Source organism: Lepeophtheirus salmonis, chromosome 10 (genome assembly GCF_016086655.4).
Source record: "Lepeophtheirus salmonis chromosome 10, UVic_Lsal_1.4, whole genome shotgun sequence".
Classification (NCBI taxonomy): Eukaryota; Metazoa; Arthropoda; class Copepoda; order Siphonostomatoida; family Caligidae; genus Lepeophtheirus; species Lepeophtheirus salmonis.
Window position 1 is genome coordinate 12,874,435 of NC_052140.2, and position 16,536 is coordinate 12,890,970.

The window sequence follows — 16,536 nt, forward strand, 5'->3', positions numbered from 1 at the left end:
AGAAAAAGGAAGTACTTTATACAAAAAAAAAAAAAAAAAAAAAATGTGACTTTAGATGAGTCTTACAAACGAGCTAAAGTACTCCCAGGATCATCAAACCATATTAGGTTTTTTTTCAAGCTTTTATTATTAGTTACAAGTTTCAGGAGGGAACGTCTAAGTATTGAGAGAGTGTGTAAAAATAGGAGAGTGAAACCCAGTATTTGTTGTGGAGTTATCTTTTATGTTATTTTAATTCCTTAAGACAATCATAAAGCTATTGCAATGGTTGTACCCTGTTCGGATCTCAGATTTTTCATTTCACACGTCTCGGTCAAAGTTTTGCCACTCCGATCTTGGTTCAGTAATCGTTTCAAATTTTTATTTGCCCAACTATTGTAATTTTTTAGGAAATAACAAATTTTGCCCTATTATCTGGGACTATATTTTTATCTCTTAATTAATAACACCGGAACAGATAAGCAATAAGATCCGGTCTGAGTTAGAGTTTGTAGGCTCTAGTTCTAAAAGTTCAAAAACAAAAACCAATAGGCTGTACTCAGTTAAGGTTCAATCGGTTCTTGTATCAGGTTTTTCATTTCACCAGTCTCGGGGAAGCTTTCATTTGTCCCAATAATGATAATTTGTTAGCAGGTAACACATTTTTGCCGAATATTTGGGAGATCCATAACCTTTCTTTGAGAAAAAAAAAACACATCTTGCAATTTATTGAACCATTACAGATAAACAATATTATCCAGTCTTTTAAATACTGGAGTTTTTAGACTCTAGTTGTAACGGTTCGAGAACCGGAACCGATAAAGAAACAGCCTTGCACTATTAGAAATATGGCAGGATTTGGATCCCGATTTGAAGTAACCGGATACGGTATAAGTAAAATTGCATTATCTGAAAAGATCCAAGACCCGAACCGGCTTCGGATTCTCAAACTTTTACGGATTATAAGAATGATTTGTGGGATTTTCCTGATCTCAAAAACCTTAGTGTACTACTTAATACTTAATCCTCGTTATGAAGAAAGATATTATAGATATCGAACGTCACATCTCTATTTATCTTGATTACTGTTTGGTGCCACATCTACCTGAACAGATGCATTGCGTAGTTATTCTTCTTTTCTTCTAATCAGTGTTCTTAACATTGATAGGTTGAATAAGTATTAGTTCTTATTATGCTGTGAACAATGATCAACTATTATAAATATAATAATTCGATAATTGGAAGAATTGGCTAACTACCGAAGGATTTTGGGCCTTTTTCTATTTATTTTTGGATGAGAGGTGACATATACAAAAAAAGTACTGACGTACCAAGAATCTAATGTTTTTAAGTGTATTTAGGCCTAAATTAAGGATAAAAGAAACTATGCTCCTGCTTGAAAAATACTTAAAGTAATAACTACAACTAATAATCTTGTTCAAATTGCTATAACATTAGATTCTTCATTCTTTCGGCATCTGTATTCGGTAAAAATGTAACCTTAATCCAGATCCTAATTAATTCAGGTCTGAACTTTGGGTAAAATGGTCCAAAAATTTGAAATTTTTGGATCTGAATCTGAAAGTTAGGGTACCCGAAATTTGTTCTAATATTTAAATCTAAATACCCAAAATGACCCGGATCCAAGAAAAATTTGATCCGTCATATCTTTCATTCCATAACTATTTGAATAATAGACAAAAAGACACAATAATTTGGTCCAAAATAAAGAACTAATAGATTGTGCCCAGTTTAGGTTCAATCGGTCAGGTCTCAGGTTTTTCCTTTTACCAATCTCTGAAGATTTTACGATTTCCATTGGAATTCATCAATTGTCTCAAATTTATTTTTGGGCCAAATTATTATAATTTTGTAGAAGGCTACAAATTTAGGCTAACATTTTTTATGGTTTAAAAAAAAATAATACATTTATTGATGACTTTTTTCCCTTTTTGAACAACATTCTTTGTGACCTTTTTAAAAAAAAAACAGAACAATTTATTGAACTGAGACAATTCCACACAATATTATACTGTATCGGATCGACTATGTAGGATCTGGGTCTAACGCTTCAAAAAATATGAACCGATAAATCTACCAGAACGATAATGTTACGGCCTTGCACGTTTGCATTAATTTAATTATCTCTATTCTACTTATAAAAAATATCCTTAAGTTGGTCAAAAAAAGAAAGGGGAAAAAAGATTGCGGCTTCCATGCATTAAATATTCCTTGGAGTAACTTACACCCTCCTCTTTTCCTCGAAGCATTCGTTCCCCGTCCATCCTATTCTTCTCTGGTAAGAACCAAATCGGATGTGCTCGAATAATCCTTTCTAACTTGGTAATGGGGATCGTCTGTGTAATAGAAAGATGAATGTATATAAATCAAATTACAATAATGAAATACTTACGTCATTGCTCTCCTCTGACTTTTGACGAACCATGGTGCTTTCCTCAGAGGTTGAAGTGGATTGGCTTTGCTTTTCTAAGAAGGAAAGTAACCGAACAGCTGAGCTTTTGCTAAAAGCTGGACCTGAATCCATTCTCGTGGCATGAAAAATCTTGTCTACCTAAAATATCAATAAATAATTAAAAATATGTAAATATTTGTCAAATTAACATAAAAACAATCTTGAATACAATGAAGAAACGGAGATAGATTTTTTTGCATAATATATGTCTTTGAAATATTTTGTAAATTATAATCTTTGCCTTCAAATTCATTTATGGGAATAAATTTTGAATAATTTATATAAAATCCATCAAAAAATAACAACATTTATATACCTTTATTCATGGAATAATCAAATATTACTTAATCCTTATCCCAAGCGTGAGTGGACAATAAGCCGAAAACTCTTTTGCCCATCTACAATTTGTGGAACGGTCATTTTGCCGAAGGAGCGTTTGGGATTTTGGGCCGAAAATAATGTTTAATATACTGAGATTGTATTTTTTAAATTGTCAAAAATGTAGATTAAAAAAATAGAGAACGACGAGTCCAACCGTCATCATGTAAGCGCTGTTTTGATAGCCAAGTTTTTAAGATTTTGTATAGAGTTAATGGAATAATCCAATAGAAATGTGTGTTTATAACAGTCTGTATATTTATAGTATTGTATAATACATTTAATTTTATCAGGTATTTAAACTCTAACCCATGCTGGCTTATAGGCTTAAACAAAGTTTATAGGTCAGGACTTCATAAAGACACTAGGGTGATGATGATTGAACAAGATGTTTATAAATATTATAATCTTATAACAGGGGCAAGCGTAATATTTTTTTCATTAGGAAGGAGAGCTAGTCTCTAGTTCGTGATGTTAATATTTATGGCCCAATTTTCTGCAAAGGCAATAATACATCAATTTAAGGGTAATAAACTTGAAAATTATTGAAGGGACGGTATTATTTTCGATTTAATACGAGATTGATGTAATACCGAGTTGCCCATTAAAATCCAAACACCTTGAATTTTAAACTTCAACAAAATATACATAATTTATTAATTAACAGATTAATTTCAACAAAATTAATACTATGAATAGATGTGTGTCTGAGTTCTCTTAATAATTAATGAAGCCGCCCTTAGCGGCTATGATGGCGTCCAGGTGGTGGAAGGCCTGGCAATAACTGGGGATATACTCCTCTGTGATGACATCCCAGTGTTGGATGACAGTGGAATTGAAAGGTTTGGTGTTTGGGTTGTAAAAGGTGTTGGTATCAGGACTGTAGGGGACCAAAAGTGTCAAAAAAGAGTTCAAAAGAACTCAAGACTCATTCAAATGAGTCTAAGCAACAGATGAGAGGAGTTTTCTTAATTACAGGTGTAAAAAATGGCCTCTGCACCCTCACAAGGCTCTTTTCACCCATTTTTTTAATAGCTCTTTACAGAGTCTGGTGTGAAACCCGGAGATCATAGGTGCTCATGGATTTAAAGTGATTGGCCTGGGCTGTTTTCTTTAACTCCTCTGGATCCAGTTTGGCCTTTTTGACAGAGGCCTTCTTCCTCTCCAACGTTTTGGACTTGCTGACTGTGTAGACGGTGGTCCTGGTGATGCCTAACTGCTTGGAGTGCGCAAACCCCTTGCAGAAACCTCTGTCTTGCTGGTGTGAGGACCTGAACTTGAACTCAAGATAGTTCCAGACAAAGTAATAATAATCTCTCGGATTCAGGTCAAGGAAGGTAGGAGGCCAAATATCCTTGCATACACAGTCATAGCAGTACTCCAGGAGCCAATCCTAAGTCATTCGTCTCCACTAGGGCCTTGTTCAACTCCGCAACCCTTCTTCTGTAAATCCCTGTCATCTTTGAAACCTCAGGTTTGCTAATATCCAGATCGTTGTTCCCCAACACAACCTGCGTAGGGTCTATGAAAATCTAATAGGCTTAGAAATCTTCTGTTGTTGACTCAATGGTGGTATTTGGCGTCTAAGTCAAAAGTTCATAACTATATTTTACCATTAAAAACATTGCACAATTTCGTCGTCATATATTCTGGGAAAATCCGGAAATTCCGGATTCCGTTGTGTCACCTTAACTAAGTTTTAAATAACCACAATTTAATCTCATAATTCAATCTATGGTAAAACCCTTAAGAAATACCAGAAAAAAAGTGGATCTCAGGAACCTGGGACTAGTTTCCCTTGTAAACCCTAGTTTCAATAGATTGCAATAATAGCATTTGCACGAATATATCTTACTATAACATACTTATAAAATATTTGGTAATTGTTGTATACCGCCCACATCCAAATGAATTTTGACCATTATTATTTTTTAAATATTAAATAAAAATCTCCGAAAAGCAAGGTATATCTTTTACAAAAAGAAAGAAATGCAGAGTTTATTGCCTTTTTTTGGTTGCCTCCATCAACAGGTTTCCCAGCTTAAAGAAGTCTGTGCACCACCTCATAGGTACATTCTTATGTAGTTGTGAGTTAACACAATTATAATTTTTTTTTTTGTATAAAAATCAAGAAATCAGATGAGAGGTCCAATTGATTTTTATGCATCATATACAATACATCCCAATATTTCATGGGCATATTTTGATCCATCATACTCTATTTACATTTCTAGAATAAATTGAGACAGACAAGAAGTTTAACCAAGGTTTAAAACAGGGGTCAGGTAACTTTTCTTAAGGTTACCCCAAAATAACTTCTAGTAATATTAAGTTACACCAAACTAGTGAACAGGTTTATAATTATGAAAATCCTACAATATTTATTTTTTTTGAAATTTTTTTAAAAATTTCAAAAATCCGCATCTGTTAAACAATTTTTTTTTGAAAAAAAAAATTCAAAAATTAAACAATTTTTTGGAATCAAATTTCAAAAATTCATGCTTATATAAAGGATTTTATTAAAATAATTAAATGTTTTGTAAAAAAAATTAAAATTTCTTAGAAAAAATGTGAAAAGTTAAATTTTTTGAAAAAAAAAATTCAAAAAGCCACACTTACTCACAAAAAGTTAAATTTTTGGCAAAACTAATTATAAAATCCATAGCTATTCACAAAAAAAAAAAAATAAGTAACCCTAATTTTGCGTTAATTTTTTTAATCCTGACAAAAAAAATCTTCCCTTTTCATCTAAAAGGCTGTTATATGATACCGAATGTACTTGTCTTGTATTTTCGTATTAATATCAAAATTCCATAACTATAATAATCAACTAAACTACAATTTCAGATTGCCCAAGATGAATAGGAAATGAAATATAATGAGGGTTTTTTAAGCATGGATATACTTTTATAATTGAAAACAAAACAAAACAATATGTCATTTGCAAAGAAATGATGTCAGCCGAATCGATGAAACCCAACAAAATTCAAAGCCATTCTTTTGCGGGGATGTCTAGTATTTTAAGAACAAAGCTGATAGTGTCAAAAAAATAGCGGCAAATACCAACAACAAATTATGGTAGCTATTTAATCTTCATATTTGGTAGTTCTCAGAATCACCAAAACCAAGAAACCTCACACCATTACCAAGGAGTTGCTTCTACCAGCGTCCAAAGGCAGTGTTCGAGTATTGAGTAGGTGCTTAATATGTATACAAATGGAATACAATATCCTTTTCTAAAAACACTTTCACTACTTAGCCCCAAAAGGCAATGTAGGAGGATCAACTCAACTAATTGTTTCTTTAGTATATCAAGGGGCAACGGCCCCAGAAAGGTTGGGAACCGTTGGTCTAGAGTCTTTATTTGATTTATAAAACTTACATTGGATGGATGTTACAGCCTCTTTCAAATACAGAGCACGTATCAAAGTTGTTGCGCTCAAAAAAGTATATGTAATCTAACAACTCAGATATTTTGTGCAAAAACTTTGGTCAGAATTTTATGCATCAAAGCCTCTTGAAACAAAAAAAAAAAGAAAATGAGACGAGGATGGAGGAGGCCAAAAGGAAAAGGATCGTGGATCTTGCTCACGCCCAAGTTAGCAAAACGGAGATTGCAGAGATTGTATAGGCATTGTATCGATAACAATTATGCTGGGATCGACTATGTACGGCAACAGGATGGATTCCCTAGCCACAAGGATTCTCTAAAGTGGCTAGCGGAGAATATAAAGGATTTCTCACGAGCATCAATGTGACCTTCATCTTCCCTAGATCGTTCACCTTTGGACTATGGAATATGGGGCTTCGCGAAAGGCCAAGACTGTGTTACTCCTCACAAGAATGTGGACGACTTCAAAGCTGCTGTGGAGAGTGAGTGAGCCTTCAGGCCTCGTGCGGAGGCTATGGTTACTCCTGTAGGACCACATGCTGAATATAAAATATAGTTAACAGTTTCGTTAATAAATTTAAAAAAGTATTAGAGTTGTAAACTTATTTTCTCAAATCAGTTCCTTTTCATAGTATCTTGGGTGAAGTGTACATAATAATTTGGTTCGACCACACTGTACATATATAGCATCTATCAATTTATAATTCTGTCATTGTGACAATGCGTTTTTACTTTAATTTAATCAACTATTGGTCAATGGGCTTGCACCGATAAGTTATAAATTGACATCCTAGTACTACAATTAATCCATTTGACCTAGGAAATTGAAGATAGTCTAGATATTGACATGCATATTCCTTTTCATAGGAAGAGTTTTTGGTTGTGTAGAGAGTTTTTACAGACGGTATAAATTGCATCATAGTACATAAAAAGGACATATTTACAATAAACTTTGATAAAAAAATTACAAGTGGCTTCAAGAATTAAGAAAACTCAATAACTCCCTTAAATACTTTTTGATACAAATAATTAACACTGATATTCGAATTTAATTAAAGGAATATCTACTGAAAATCTCTAAAAAGGGGTGGATGTGTACAATTTTTTGTTTTGTTAATTGATTACAGACGAGAAAAAAATATTTCAAGAAGAGGAAAATAAGATTGTATAACGATGTAATAGCATATTTTTAATAGATTTAAGGATCACATCCATAATACAACTAGACATTTCATTTATTGGTCCAATTTTGATGTACAATAGTTAATTATTTTCCTTAGTATTAATGAAAAAAGGGTTTAATTGTTATATAACTTTGTTGTTTAGGGTCTTAAAATGGACGAATCAAAGTTGCGACGTCACTTGAAAACACTCAATAAGTGAAATTTACGATGTCTTCAAAGGATTAATCATAATTTTTGTTAATGGAAATTGGCGATAATTATTAAGCAATATATATAAGCATATTAATTATATATTAATATATTCAATTTTGAGAAAAATTACTTCAGCGGGATTTTGAGCTAACGATATTTATTAAAAATATATATGTATAATGTTTGTTTTTTCTTTTGACAAAACATTTTTGGCATTAAAGGATATATAATTATGTTCCATCAAATCTCTAAAGAAAATGCCCAACAGGTGTGAAGAAAGGTTGGCTTATTCCACATTTTACCACATAATAAATAAATATGCAAATTGGGAGAGGATTTTATGACATACATAAATAACACTATTATATAATTAAGAACCTCACTTAATTGGGAGTATGTGCCAATAAAGTGGTAAGGATCAAACCAAGGTCTATACAGGGTTGATTTTATCTAGTGGTAGACATTTTATTATTAATTATGCACATTTTTTCAGCGTCGATGTCACTGTGAATAAGCGGAAAAGCCGCTACATCACAACTAAACATCCAGAGAATGTCCCAGCTTCTGTGAGACATTAATTCGGAACATTCGGAGTTGTGGAGTCTTCCCTCCCATTATTGTGAAACAGAAGGTTTTCACTCAAGACGGAGACCTCTGTCATCACGCCGCTAAGCCTTTCCTGAGATAAAATTTCCGATTTTTTTGGACCTCAACATGTGGCCGTCCTCATATCAAGACTCGAACCAGTTGAACTACTCCATCTAGGCGAGTCTGGAGGAGATGATGTGTGATACTCCTCAGAGGAGTGTCTAGTCCCTAGAGGCTTCCATCAAGAAGGAGTTGATCAAGAACGAGTTTGACTACATAAACAAAGCCTGCAAGGGATTTAGGCCTCGAATTGATGCAATTATTAGAAATGAAGGCACAGATTATGAATAAAAGTTGTGCAAACACTATTTTGAGATGATTTTGTTCCATAAATGTACTCACAAAACCTTTTGTTTGAATTTTACTCTTGAAAAATTGAAATAAATAAAATGTGTAACTCTTGATAAGATAAACCCTGTATAATAAGATCCGTTAAGAGAACAGTAATTCCAAGAAGTTTGGAATATCCAAATGTATTATAAATAGTTCGAACTAATGATAGAACCCAGCATTGCCCATATATATTTAACGTCGTCAAACAGACAAACTTTGCTTTAAAAAAATCGAAGACAACTCCCCGAAAAATAATTATTGTTCCTCTCCGCTTTTCGTGAGCTCACTCTCACTTAGTTACTTAAATGTTATCTATTTAATTTGAAACCATAATAATAAGAGCTTGACAAAAAAGAAATAACATGATGAGTTAGGGAGTACTTTAGTCTCTAGAACGCTACCTAGCAGTGTTGTAGCTCTACACGCCCGTTGCTAAGCCTCATCTAAAGTAACATTCATTATTTTTATTCAATATAATCTACTTATTTCCGTTTATTCTTTAAAATGAAGTGCACACTCGGGACTACATGCAAAACGCTTATAAAATTGAATGAATATGACTACATTATCAAAAACGAGTGTACGAATTACACACGTACATACATTCAGACAAACTTTGCTTTATTAATATATAACCAATAATTGGTTTAAATGGATTCCTACATGTTGATTTTCAGTTTCATTTTTAAACCGTGTCTGGTAATTGCATTCCTAGTAAATTCATTCCGAGTAATTTCATTTCTAGCAAACTAATCCTTTGAAAAATAAATACATCCCCAGATATTGCATTCCCATTTTGAAGAGGGGTATTTAGTGACGTCATACGGTTTATGCTTTTAAACTAATTAGTAGTTTTGTGTAATGTTGTACAATGAGGGATGAGTTGGCAGTAGGCACTCGATATAACAAGTGATGGATGGGAGACAGATACTGGTTATGGATTAGAAATGACGTCGTCAGCATATTTAGTATTGAGTAGGAATGGAATCACGTGATATTATTGGTAGCTTAGCTTAGAAAATACAAGTAAATCTCGTGATTAATCTTCCCAGTATTATTGTCGATCTCTACTCATCCAGCAACAATCATAATCATTAGTTCTCTTTCTATTATCTCTCTACAATTGAAACCTGAAATTGCTGACTGACAGTGCCTTTGAGAGACTCGGTATTTGCAGGCCTTCCCCTCTACATGTATAGGTGTAATCGAGGGGGTTGGGATTAGGACTGTAGGGGGGGCAAAAATGTCGAAAAATAATCAAAAAACCTCCTTTAAAAGAGTCTTGCAACGGAGGTGATGATGGGCTTCTTTCATTGTTGTTGTCAAAGTTTACCTATCCAACCTCACAGGCTCTTTCCATAAACTTTTTTGATAGCTTTCTGGATAATCTGGAGTGAAACACCGAGATCTCTTGTATGAACTCCCATGGACTTGAGGGGATTGGCCTGGCTGTTTTCTTTAACTTCAAAAGGCTAGTTTTAATCTTTTGGACAGAACCCTTCTTCCTCTCCAAAGTTTCGCACTTGCTGATGGCGTAGAGGGTCGTCCTGGAGACGCCCAACTGCTTGGAGTGCGCAAATGGAAATTCGTCAATCACGTTCAAGTGTCATTTTCTCGATTTGTAAGTAAGCTAGAGAGCTTAGGTTTGTTTTATTTTGTAACTAACTGTTTATGATTTAATATATCTAGTTATATCGAAATATGAATTAATTTCAATCTCTCAACCTTCGTTAATTATTTTATTAGTTAGTGTTCCGATTTCATGTAGATTTCATGTTCGCTTGGTATGTAGAAAAGATATAACAACAAATTAGTTATAATACCCCGTTCTACTCGGTTCGACAAAAAAAATATAATAATACTCGTACCCATTCCTAGTAAGTGTATAATTCGATGAACCTTGTGAGTAGGTTTTCATTGAGAAAATCAATAGGAATAACAATAATTATATCATGATCAAAGAATTGCATTGAACATACATTAGTTAAACTACGTACAACGATCTTTGATTCTACTTTTGTTTGCAATTATTATCATATTATGGTTCTAACTATGTACCTATATAATAATAATATATACAAACATTGTTGTTCATATACGGTCAAAAAAATGTGGGTATTTTCCAGAGTTGGGGCACTTACATTAGGGTGGGTTGTTTTTGAGGGATTCAATCCATTTTTTGAAATTTTGAAATTTTCAGCCTCAATGACGGCCGTCAGCCTCTTTCTGAAGAAATGAGATACTGGAGAGAAAAATGCAAGTAATAAACATTGCAGCTGATTAATCAAGGAACCTTTTGTATTCCAGACTTTTTTAAACAAATGTCATGAAACACATCAAGAAAGAAAGTTATCCTTTTGTAAAGATTAAAAATTAGTTTGCGGTGGTTAAAACGATTATGGTCTCTTACTATGGTCGTCAAAAATGTAGATACAATAATGAAAATCCTCGAGTTGGACCGACATGTGAGTAATTATTCAATTGCTCAGGAACTGAAGATTAGCCAGAAAACCGTTTGGAACCATTTAAATTGGATAACCCTAATTATGTTAATTGTATTGTAAAAATAAAGAGAAAAAAAACGCTCAAAACTGTTTACTCTACCTATTATTAATAAAGTAATGTTTATCTGTCTTTCTATTTGTGTATCGGATAATATATTACTGTGTGTAGGTAAAGTACAACCAGTGAGGATTCTAGAGACTAAAGTATAGTCTGGTTCATCCCATAATAATCTTGTTATTATTCTTTTATTTTAGAAGAGAAAACATCTTTCATATGTGAGTATCCTCATGAAAAACGGAGGGTAACATTGATGATATTTTAGAAAGATTCCTTCCATATTATTTGAGCAAAGTTTATCTGTTCGTCGACGCCTAAAAAATCAATATTTATAAAGAGGTTCTTCTCATCTCTGACGAGATAGGACTAGACTTATGTATGGTGCTGAAAATCCTAAGCATTTTCAGAATGCCAAAAAAATGAAACCGAGAATTAATATGGTAACGCAGACAATTTGAAGAATGTTTCAGAGGAGAGCAGCTTCTAATTAGAACAGCTGCAATCAGCTATTAAAGGAAAGAGCTTTATACAGAGGTTCTACTCCGTATCAAGCAAGGATATACATAGACGGAGATTACTCCGATGTCTATCCTCAATTCTACTCTAAGATCAACAGTCACTTAAAAGTATATTATTCAACGGCCAATTACTCCGGAAAATGCCGGGAACTAACAATAGTGTATAAATACAGTTTATACTTAATTAAGGAACCTTCAAAATGCGTTCAATCGTCCTTAAATTTGGCTTAGAGTAGTCTTTCATAATTGTAATATATTTCATAATGACACCATCATCGATTTCCAAAATTTTGATTTTCGGCCCACCCTAATATACATATGGATACATATGTATACGTAAACATTTTCAATCTCGATAAACAATTTGTGTAGGTATGATAGACATAAAGTACCAATTTTTTTAACTCAATTGCTACATAATTAATAAGGACATACGGGGTTATTTTTATATAATTCCATCATAGGTACGCCATATTTTTTTTTTATACAGAGACAAAGAAATACAGATTTTTCACTGACGTCATAAATTACATCATAGTTGAAGGAGATTTCATTTTTGGCGGCTCAAAGTTGATATTTTTACAACATAAAATGGACAAATTTCCCATAAATCTTCATGAAAGTTCATTAATTGACTTTAAAGTTATAAAAAAAACGAATTAAAAGATGTACCTCAATTTGTTACAAAGTTATGGCCGATTGCAATTTTTTTTACAGTGACCTTGACCTCTTACTGCTATTAAATACATATTGATGATCAAAAACTTGTAGTAGTATGCCTAAATTACGAATAACGTGATTTTTTTTAGAAACAACTCAAGACTAACTGATGCTATGTTTAAACACTATATTTAGCCAAGGTTATTACAAATATAAGGCTATGCCATGATGAAATTGGACTTTCCATAATTTTCAACTTGATGTACCTTATCAACTACTGAGCAAGATAGACAGATATGACATCATAGAGTATTCCAAAGGAAATTCTAACAGTAACAGTAAAGGAAAGCGATATATAGCTAATCTTGATAGCAGTTATACTACTTGACGTCACTCTTAAAAAGCGGGGTGGAAGTTAAACATAAGTAGGAAAAGTATTTTTGGCAATTAAGGGCGTGCATATGGGGTATCATAATGTCATGATGGCAGCTTGGAGTGAATCCAAACTTGAACCAGAGGTGTGGCAGAAATTCTTTTCGAAGACGCCCCAAATTGGAAATGGTAGGGGGTTGACGTCATGGCGGTTTTGGTTCCTATTGGCTGTATGGGACTATAATTTATATCTTGATATTGAAGGCATTACGGATGGAGATGCCTGCTAGTATATAAGTGATCTCAAGATAGCCTTCAAAAGCATAGATAAAGAGGATCAAATAAAAAATATAATTGACTCTAACACATTCATTTTTCTGGTATCTTGTAAAGTTTTCAAAAAATAACTGCAGGTGTCTGCAGCCTGGTCAGCACTGACTTCGGCGTGGAGATGATCACACACGCGTTGCCTTGTTTGTTGTTGCTCCGAGATTTTATACTTATAGACGTTACATAACAACAAAGCTTATTTATTTATGTTTCATCTGTTGTTCTGTTTCGTAATTAAAGATAACGTTGATAAAATTGTAATTAAATGTCACTTCAAGTTTTTTCGGTATGTAAATTTAAAATTGTAAGCAGCGTGGGGTCCCAATCATGAGCAGGGACATGCCTCTTGCTCCTAAAGACCCCTAAAACTACCCCTGGCTCCCAGTTAATTCTGGTTCTAAAATGGTTCCAATTTCATGTAATAATGACCTCTACAGTCTTCTCAGTGCTGATATGAGGCGGAGAGAACGTGGCACGTGCGGCAGCCTTTCTGTTATTCCAACATTTTTAAAAATAGAGAAATGGGATAAAAACAAAAGTTATTTATTTTTGTTGCAGCTGTGGTTTGGTTGCATAATGAAACCTCGTAATGGAAAATAAGGGGAATAAAATCGTAACTAAGTGTTACTGAAAGTTTTGAGTCCAGCCTCTCTATAATCTTCCTACAAAGTCTAACCAAAATCGGTTCCTAACTTTTACGTTGTCACGCTTACGAACAAACCCAGACGAAAACCTAACTTCGTTGCTGGCGGAATTGAAGACCCCACCCCAAAAACATTCTGTTTCGGACCGAGTTTCAACACTAGTTGTTACTAATCGTAAGATGGCCCATATCAACAATGCTGTTGCCACATGAAAACGCTCTATACAAGCTGCAATACGCAAATAATGGTACTTTGCAATATATGTAATAATTGTAATTATTGAGACATTGACTCCTATATGGGTAGAATGCAAATATTTAAATATTGTATGATTTGATAGGCACACAAAACGCATCAGCATCACTACATACTACTTCATACTTTAAAAGAATGGAGTGGGATGGCAAAATAAAAAATATATACATACATACATATACTTGAACACGTCACGTCATTAGAAAATACAATAAGTGCACAACACACTGAAAAAGGCTAACAAAAATATACCCTACATATATTTTACTATTGACCTTACTGTATAGATAGGGCTGGCCGTGGACCTGGATACGAATTACCCAGGTACAATATAAGTAAATGTGTAGTATCCGAAAAGATCCGATACCCGAACCAGCTTCGTTTATTTGAAATTTTGAAGATCTTAAGAAGATTTATGAGTTGTACTTTGAACGCTGATTAGATTAAACTCAAATGATTTCTTGTTAAGCTGGTGTGATCATTTTTCCAAAATTAATGGAAGCAGTTGGCAAGTCGTTATCTTGATTGTATCCCGCAACCTTTGCTACAAAAAGAAATAGAAAAAAGGCCCAAAATCATTTGGTAGTTAGCCAAATAATTCAATTATACCAACTGCTATTTATCTCTTATTTACTCCCATTGATTAATGTTAAGTTATACATTAGTAATTGTGTATGATAGCCAAAATTTCTTCATAGAAATAATAAAATAGCCAATATATATATTATATAAACGAAATTGAGCAGGAATTGTATTCCTGTTCTTTTGGAAACGGAGCATATGTATAGAATAACTGATTACTTTGTTTATTTATCAAAAAGAATGAATTATGAAATAGCTTTGACGCATCAAGGGAAAGGGGGGAATCAACAGCTGACAACAAAGTACATGGGTATTTTTTGCTAACAATCAACTGATTTTAACCCTACTGTGCTGTCTCTCTTTGAAGAAAAGACGAAAGGGCTTTATATTTAAATTGTGGGATATTTCAGATTTCTGATACATCAGTGAAAAGTACTAGTTATGGTTAAGTTCATAAATGATACTCCTTGAAACTCACTTGGAAATAGAAATAAGACGGGTCGTGGACCAGGATCTGAAGTACACGTCTACGGTATAAGTCAACTTGTATTATGCGAAAAGATACAAGCCCCGAACCGGGTATTCTTACTTTTACAGATCTTAAAAAAAGCTACGAGGAATTTTTCGGATCTTAAAAATATCTTATTGTATTGCTTAGTCCATAGATTTATAAAGATATTATATATATGGAGCGTAGCATCTCGTATTTATCGTGATTAGTGCTTATAACCTCATCTACACCAACAGTTGCATCACCCACGTCGTTACTTTTATTATATCACGCAACTTTTCCTCCGAAAAGAAACAGAAAAAAGCCCCAAAATCAGTTGGATTTATTATTATTCATAATTTGTTGGTTAAACTGCTCATAAAACTTGAGACAAGAGTCCGTCTAATTTTAGTGTCGGATCTGAAACCAAAAATTCGGGTACTTGTTTGGAATATTTCTTTCTAAAGATATATACCGATCCAGATCCAAGGCAAACTAGATCCGTCCTATCTTTACCATGCGGTGACGTCATATGTACGAGATCTCACCAAAATGAAACCACTATTTTATATTGCGTATTCCATTATCATTCGATTTGCCAATTATTTTTCTTTATCAAGTTAGAACACATGTCAACAACGTTATTTACCTTTTGAGACAACGCTTTTTGAATCAAATTGCAAGAAGGACAAATGGGTTTGGGTTTCGATACTTTGTGTCAAGATAAAGAGTGAAAAACACTTTGTTTCATCATTCGCAATTTTTTGATGAAATACAAAATAGTAAACTACTTACTCCTTCTGGGTAATGTGTCTGGTAAGACTAATGAAGTGAGAATTTACTTCTTTTTCAAAGATATTAAGGCATTTTTTATTAGAATGTGATATTTTTGTAAATATCTGGGATTTAAGGTGTGTTTTTTAATTTGAATTGTAAAATATTATTAAATAATAATAAATAAAAATATTGCTACAAAAGTGCAGAGAATCTTAGAAAAATCCTAGTTCCCTAGAAGGCAATTACCTGATAATAATGTCCATATTATTAATAAATGTATATAAATATTTTTATTCAACTCTTATTTGATCTATTTTTGTCTTTCTTTGATGCATTAGGTGTAAATTTACCTTCTCATTATACGTAATTCAAAATACAATAAATTGAAATATAATTGCACTTGGGTAAAAAAACAAAAAATATATATATATTTGAATATAAAAGTTTAAAAAAATCCCATTCTAAATTGATTTTTCCTTCCATTTTTTCAATATTAGAGAATCCCAAAGCACACCAAAAAATTGTCTAACATTTTTATCTATCAAAAACAAAGTAACGATGCAAAAGAACCGTTAATGTCACCATACATTGTGGCCAAATGTACCAACAAAATTAAAAAACAAATTGAATTCTAATTAGAAAATAGGGGACGTACAATTTAGATTTTTTAAAATAAAATAAGAGATCTATAGATCAATAAATGTTAGGTTCCTTTTTGATTAGACTAATATGTAATACCCCTAGTAGGTATTCGAGGAAAATAATATA

At 33.0% G+C, this 16,536-nt stretch overlaps 1 protein-coding gene across 2 annotated transcripts in view; it reads right to left on the minus strand.

Moving 5' to 3' along the window:
- spri (Src homology 2 domain-containing protein sprint) overlaps nt 1–16,536 on the minus strand; it is a 73,588-nt gene that overhangs the window by 18,111 nt on the left and 38,941 nt on the right. For both annotated transcript variants that reach the window (XM_040720304.2, XM_071891578.1), the window contains exons 2-3: nt 2,393–2,551; nt 2,226–2,336 (exon numbers count right to left, since the gene is read on the minus strand). In XM_040720304.2, the coding sequence (XP_040576238.1) occupies nt 2,226–2,336; nt 2,393–2,524 (243 nt within the window). In that variant the 5' untranslated portion in view covers nt 2,525–2,551. The remainder of the gene's footprint in view (nt 1–2,225; nt 2,337–2,392; nt 2,552–16,536) is intronic.